General features: G+C 34.3%; 1 protein-coding gene across 1 annotated transcript; it reads left to right on the top strand.

Annotated features, from left to right (window-relative positions):
• The first annotated feature begins 619 nt into the window (after positions 1 to 619).
• On the top strand, positions 620 to 7446 carry LOC114387991. The gene is made up of 11 exons (XM_028348308.1): positions 620 to 811; positions 2177 to 2649; positions 2858 to 2954; positions 3148 to 3261; positions 3338 to 3622; positions 4510 to 4628; positions 4718 to 5242; positions 5528 to 5636; positions 5734 to 6317; positions 6668 to 6835; positions 6923 to 7446. The coding sequence occupies exons 2-11, from the start codon at positions 2186 to 2188 to the stop codon at positions 7116 to 7118; spliced, it is 2661 nt and encodes an 886-aa protein (XP_028204109.1). The 5' UTR covers positions 620 to 811; positions 2177 to 2185; the 3' UTR covers positions 7119 to 7446.
• Positions 7447 to 7840: the final 394 nt, after the last annotated feature.

The following is a 7840-nucleotide window of genomic DNA, read 5'->3' as shown; positions in this document are numbered from 1 at the left end:
GTTTATTATAAAATTTAATTATACAATAATATATATATATATATATATATATATATATATATATATATATATATATTAGGTTAGAAATCATAAATGTCTTTAAGAGAACTAATCTCATTTATCATGCCTGATTTTCGTTGATTCAATTTTTTTTTACATACAATAAAAATTAAACATAAATTTTCCTTCTAAATAAATTATTTTATATACTTAAAAGTATTTATTAAGAAAATAAATAATAAAGAATACTAACTTTCGAAAATTAAACACTTTTCATCTAATTAAAGATTATTACATAATTTGAAATTATTAACTTTAATAATTTCATAAAAAAGAGGTTTTATAATAATTATTTTATTATTTTAAATCATTTAACACCATTTCTAATCCAGTCTAGTCTAATGTAATCTAATCTATCCAATTTCTTGTTAAAGAAAGGTATAATTTTTTTTGTCCTTTGATTTATTTTAAAAGTTCAATTATTTTTAAGAAAACTTGTTTTTCTTTTCGTTTTAAAAGACCCAAAATTGCATTTTTTTTTTTTTTGCTGATAAACAAAAGAAAATGGTCCACATTCCGCAATGTCACAACCAGTATAAAACGAGAAAGGAAGAATCGATAGGAAAAACAAAGGAGAGAGAGAGAGAGTAAAAACAGAAAAAAAAGAATCAAATCCAATCCAGCACAGATATTTGTTTGGGAACACACAAGCAAAGCTAAAGCTGCTCAGTTTCTCTCGCAGCTTCGACATGGCAGAATCACGTGCTCCACTCTAGGGTTTCGCTCTCCAAGCTCTCTTTCTCACCCACTCGTGAGTCTTCTCCCAACCCTACCATGCTTCTGCCCTTCCATGTCTTTTTTAGGGTTTAACATGTTTCCTGTGATTTTAATTTGAGTCGTTGTTTTTCAACCTAATTTGTGTTATTTTTCGTTTGTTTTCGAGCCTGTGTGCTTGAATTTGAATGTGATGCATACTCGTTCTTGTTGCTTTTCCCTTTTTTACCATACGTTAGGATTGATATGTCGTTTAGGCGGAAAACTAACGAGTGTCTGTTGTGACTACCTGCAAGAAAAACAGAAATTGAAGCTAGAAAATAGAATTTTAGCCTTTATTTACTATGAAGTGTGATACAAGCTGGATAAAGAACTAGTGCAAGACAGGGAAAATAACACTCAGAAAGAGAAAATTTACAGAGAACACTAATAATAACCACCCCTTTTTCTAACTCTTACATTACTGTTAATCACTCTTTCTGTCTTGGTCTAACTGCCTCATGCTGTTACTTCCGCGCCAGCCACTACTGCCTCTATCGTTGTATCGCTGTGATGCAATATGACAGTATCCTAGGTTAGGTAGTGACTGAAGATTTTAAGAACAGGAAATAAAAATCTGTGTGCTATTTTTAGAGGTTATTGGGATTTGGGATTTTAGTACCTTTGTGAATGCTGCTGGTAGTGGATGATAGCTTGCAACTAGCAAGCTTGAGTCATCCTTAAGTTCAACTTTGCGAGGCTGATAATAGTTGTATTGATTTAGTGGTTCCAGTTTTCAAAATTAAGTTGAAGGTTTATAATTTGTAGTTTCTAAAGTAAGCATTAGAAATTAGAAAAAACTGTCTTGATCTGTTTTAATCCCAGTTGTTGTAGTTGAATAAATTGGTTAAACTATTGTATTCCATGATATGTCTTTGCAGTTCCCATTTTTGCATTTAGGTGATAAAGAATTTATTCATTTGAGTTGCACAGCTTTACCAGTACCAACAGTCCAACACCATCAGGCCCTACTAACCTGGAAGCTGTGCATTTGTTCTTTTTATTATTGTTGTTGGAGACAAGTGATTTGGTTATCTCCATTTTTTGGTTAGTTAGGCAATGTGGGAATCTGAGAATTAGGGATTGAGAAACTTTTTATGATAGTTTTGGTTTGCCTGTTATGTTTCCTAAAGACAAATGATACTATTTAACCAATCAAATAGGAGCCTTGCTAAAGTATATTTCATTTACAATATCTCTATATGCCCCATCTAGTTCCTTTTGGACTATGGTGGTGTAAATTCTATTCTGATTGAATCGTCCAATTAGACCAAGGGTTTTATTTACGCTTTACAGCATAATTTGTGTCAGTACAATGCAAAGTTGTAAACTAATTTTATTTTATTTTTTTGGTTTTGCTTAGTTCTTTACCATGGTTACTGATGGAACCAAAAAGCCTCAAGTTTCAGTACCTACACCACCACCACCACCTCGAAAAATCAATGTGCAGAAATATGCTGAATCCCGTGCTCTCGAACTCCAGAGTCTTCAATCTATCATAGAAAATAGAGTAAACAGTGATTATAGGTCTCAAAGGAACAAGAGAAGAAGGACAACTGCGTTTGATAACCAAATTGCAAGAAAAGGGTGCAGAAGAAAGAGGCAGAAACTGGGAATAATTGATAAAGCCCTTGCCGAATCAGGTTTGGAGGAGAATCACCTAAAGAAGCTTCCTCGGTGTGTTCGTCGGAGATATGAACTAAAGAAAAACCCAGAGAATGGTTTTTGCACTTCTGGGGATGGAACCAAGAGGCTGAGAACTCATGTGTGGCATGCAAAGCGGTTTGCTATGACCAAGCTTTGGGGTTACCACCTTCCTTTGTGTCTTCAAGGAAGGTAGGTCTTTTTGGGTTAAATTAAAAGCTTATGAAAGAGTCTATGGGGGAACTTGAAGCTAATTAATTTCATGGTGTAGGGTTGTTTGATACTTTGATTTTGTTGGGATGTTTTTGAATTGGATTATGGAAACTTGATGCAACAAGCTTGTGAGTGTTTTAACATTCCCTTGGAAACACTAACAAGGATTGTGCATGTGCTTACGCAGGGGTAAAGGTTCGAGGGCGCTCTTGAAAAGGCTCAAACAAGGGGTGCTTGTACATGATGCAAGCTATTATACTGCCGTCCAATTGGAGGGTCCAGAGGTAGTTTATTTTAGTTTTAGTTTTAGCTTTTTTGTTGGAATTTTCTTCTTTTTCATTGTTATACATCTGAGTCTAAAAGACATACTAAACTGATGTTCTGATTCAAACATATTGAAATGCATGCATCAAATAATTATTGCGGGCTGAGATGGTTTAATTTTATTAGTTTTATTTAAGGCTCTCTTGTATACAGGATTCATTAATGTCAGTATTAAGAATGGTGCTGGAACCCTATCCGGCAGCAACACCACATCCTGGAAATCATGATGACTCTGTTCTTTACAGTGTAACCTATGGAAAAGCAATGGTAGGTGACCTGTTGCTGACTCCAGTAACTGCTTGGTTGGTTTGATTAAACTAAACTAATTTTTCTTTCTTGACAGCTGCATCAATGTGGAGCACCGGTTTCTCAGCCAATTGCTCCTGTAACCTACATGTGGCAACCAAGTTCCCAACAAAATATGAGTACAGAGCTAGATGGAAGAAATCATTGTACTTCTTTTGGACAACATGACATTGGTAATGATTCAAACAAACATGGTGTGGAGTTAAGTGAAAAATCAGGCAAAATGAAGCACGGTTCTTCATTTAGATGCCTATGGGTGTGGATACATGCTTCTGCCTTTGAAGAAGGATACGATAATCTAAAAATTGCCTGCCAGAAAGAGGTTCACTTTCTTCTTTAGCTTCTTCTATGGACCTTTGTATCGTATTTTTTTTTTCGTAGTTTGGGTTATAAACCCAAAATCAGAGTCTGAAAGTTTAGATAGAAAGGACTGAGAAATCATATTTGTGTCAATAACAGAAGTACAAACAAGTGGATTCTCCTTCCGAATGAAGCTAATGTTCTTTTCCTAAATGCCAAGTGACAATGCCGAACGAGTGATTTTATACTTCCTTTCTACTATTTAAGCTAGACACCAGACTAATTCAGTAACTAACTACTGTTAAACCAACCCTAACTGATTATACATCTACTCTAACTACTTTGGCTTATTTTTGTTTATTTTTCTGTCGTGTCCTTCATGAGTCTATCAATATGTGACTATGTGTACTTGATAAACATAAAAACAAGGAGAAATTTGTGAAACCAATTCTCCCATAGGTTAATGTTACAAGTAATCTCACTTTACTGTTGCATTCTCTTTCATTGTCCATTTGAAAGGCTTTCATGTCAGTGTCATATTTCATTACAACAATGAGCATGGTGGATGGTGGGACCTAATATGGATTTATATCTGAGCTGACAGTGTAAAGATTCAGATGATCATAGGTCCATCTGTCTCACTTGCTTGTCACTATTTCTTTAAAGATGTAACTTAATATGAAATGTTTTTTGTCTGAAATCACAATTAATATTAATCCTGCTAGACAACTGCTTAAATGTTAAAGTTGAGAAAATGTTATTTTTCAGATAAAAAATTCTTGTCAGATGAATCATCACTAATTTGGTTGGTGTTGCTTGGCCAAGGTTTTAATTTCCCTGCTGAAGTTGAAGAATAGAACTGTAAACTATATATAAACTCACTCACAATATATGCTTTGTTTTATTCAGATGGAGAAGGGGGGCATCTCAATTAATTGCTTTTCCCTTGAGGGTCAACTTGCAAAATTAGAATTAATTGGATTAGGGACATTTCAACTTCTTCAAAAAGTATTGCATGGTGTTGGAAGGTTTGTTATTTAAATTAGACAAAACATTTCCGTCTTTTTTTTAAACGTTAATGATCTGAAATGGCTTATTTTTCTTCATGACATTACAGTATTTCAGAGAATTATTGGCAATTGAAGAAACATGTGCCTATCGAAGAAGAGTCTGTTTCTCAGATCAGAAATTCATCCATACTGAGAAATGAGGATTATTTTTCTTCATGTGCTATGCTATCTCTTAATGTCAAGGATCCTCGAGAATTGCCATGGAAGAAGACTGTTGTTCCAGTGGAGTCCATTTCAACTAAGACTCCGAGTGATGCCCAAGAAAAGAAATACAAAGAGCTTGCTGAGTTGGGAGGAATATTGGAAGAGAATAGAGATTTATCTTCATTATCAAGGTCTAAACTTGTAGACAGCCAGTTTGATATTGACGATCTATGGTATGCTACCACCAGAGGGTTGAGGCCTCCAGTGGAAGACAGTGTCCTTTCCAAGGAGAAACACCATGAACGTATGGTTAATTTCTGCCTTGATGATATAGATTCTGGAGAGGCCAACTCTTCAACTAAGGTGCAGTGCTCGAGATCTTGCCCTATTCTTCTTTTAAAAAATGATATGAAGGAATTGATTATAGGGTAACTTCTTTAATCTATTTTTCCTTTTAATTTGTTTGAAATTACTGTTGTTGTTTATGAACTCTATCTAGTAGTATTGCTTGGCTTGTATTCTTGAAAACAAATGATAGGTATTTGTGATCACCTGCTTAAGATATACTAGAACAATAATAATCATAATTTATGTTTTAATTCCCTGCTTAGATTGAACATGATTCCTTGCAATGCATGAAGCCATGAAGTATTTATGTCAAAACCTTCCTTATTATGTACTGTCTGATAAATGCTTCTGTGATTGTCTTCTAGATGGTCTGTTATACTTCCCTTAAGTTGGGTCAAAGCCTTCTGGATTCCGCTCATCTCTAATGGGGCACATGCAATAGGTTTGCAAGAGAAGCACTGGATTTCATGTGAAGTAAGTATTTGCACCCTCTACTGCATAAAAATGCATTTTTTCTGCTATCTTATGTAACTAATAAATCTTGCACAAAACCCTTTTTCTGTTTATCTAGATGGGGCTACCATTTTTCCCTTCAGATTCCCCAGATTGTAAGGCATACTCTTGCTTAATGGAAGCTAAAGCTGCTGCATTTAATAAAAAAGAAGAACTCCGTCCTCCTGTGATAAGGCATTTAAGAGTTCCCATACTGCCTCCATGGGGTATTGTTCGCATTACTTTTGACAAAGTGATTAATGCGATGGAGACTCATGATCTATCAACTAGGGAAGATTTGACCAATGCTAATTCATTACCAAACCCTTGCCATGGAAACTTTGAAATTTTTAATTCTGACTCCGGGAGTAATTCGTTTGATGGAACTGTAGTGAGGACAGGTTGTATGCTGACTACTTTCCTCAATGAAACCAAAACTGGTCAATTGTTATTGTTTCCTTATGCAGCAGATGGAAAGGCTAGAATCTCTAAGTTTATTAATGGTGAACTAAAGCTTGATCCAAGGCATAGAAGCTCTGACATTTATGACCATAAGCTATGTTTTGTAAGAGTTCATCTTCGTCCCTTCAAGGAAGGATGTTTTGAAGAGGGTGCAGTTATTTGTGCACCATATCCTTCTGATATATCTTTATGGACTTCAAGGTAATTAACATTGAAATTACAAATTCCTTTTCTTAATAATATTAATTTCCTCTCTTGGTTGGATATGGTTCATTATTCTCATTAACTTTGTTGTTGATTTGGATTTTGGCCAACACCTATGTTTCGTCCGGGTACAGGGTAATAGAATATGATGTGTAACTATTTTTTCTGTAAAAGTTATTCTTTTGTGAATTTCTCAATTAAATGTAGGCTAGAATGTGGGGAAGGATAGCAACTAGCAAAACAGCAAAGATTCTTCTACTGTTGCTTGGAGTAGACATTAAATTTAAAAACTATAATGCAGAATAATATCAATATCTTAAATATAATTATATATGTTATCATTGCAGTTGTGAGAAAAGAGAAGAGGGACTTCAAATGTCTCAATCTGCTATGCGATTATACTTCAAAGAACATTCCTCTGGTAAATGGGGAATGCAGATGCCAGATGATTCAATCGCTAGCAAGTCTCAGCGGTGGCCTATTGGCTTTGTCACAACAGCTTCTGTTCAAGGAAGGTTGTGAAATCTTATCCATTTTTTACTTTAATATATAATATAAATGTCTCATTGTGGAGAATCTTACCAAGTGCAATGACATTGCAGCAAGAGTCTAGTAGCAGAGGGCTTTTGTGAGGCTGTTTTACTATCTCATTTGAGAGAGGAACAGTGGAAGGAGATGCCTATGAAGAAGAGGAGGGAAATATACGTACTTGTTAGGAATTTGGGATCTACAGCATATAGACTTGCTCTTGCCTCTATTGTTCTTGAAAATCAAGAAAATGACATTGATTTCTTGTAAAGCAGTTTTATGCTGGACCAAGCTTAAGCAACTTACATTGCTACAGAGTCAAATAGGCAAAATTTTCCTACAAGGAAAATGAGGAAAGCGTCGGGAAAGAAGAAAATACATTACTCATTCATGTATAACAATTCACCATTCAGCTCTTTAACTTATTCGTTAATTTTTGTAAATGTTACTAATGTTGTTATGTTAGTTTTGTTGCTCTAATGTTAGATGACATGTAAATTTTGAGAGGCTCATGGCTGTGGTGTAATTAGCAGATTGAGACATTTGAAGTCTTTGGTTCAAATATTGATACACAAACCCACAATTATTTAGGAGACAATATGACTAGAGTAAAGAGGTCTTTGGTTCAAATATTGATACACAAACCCACAATTATTGAAAGAGGACTTGAGCCAAGTACTTTCTCGATTGCTTATATATTGCACCACACACTTATGCATTTGAGAATGATATTCTTAATATCTACATTACATTGGGTAAAAGTATAAAAATATATTAAGATTTACATCAAATGAGTGGAAATTTGACAATCATATATATAAGTTGTTATAAACTTTCACAATAATATAGACTTCATACAATCATCATAAAAAAAAGACTTCACACCATAGATTCTTTAATTTTAAAATATATTTAATTAGTTGTACTAAAACTTCTACTTAATTATTTATACTGAAGAGTATGTTTTATACTAACAAATACCATTTTTGTAC

Source organism: Glycine soja, chromosome 15 (genome assembly GCF_004193775.1).
Source record: "Glycine soja cultivar W05 chromosome 15, ASM419377v2, whole genome shotgun sequence".
Classification (NCBI taxonomy): domain Eukaryota; kingdom Viridiplantae; phylum Streptophyta; class Magnoliopsida; order Fabales; family Fabaceae; genus Glycine; species Glycine soja.
This window is presented reverse-complemented; position numbering and strand designations above follow the sequence as displayed.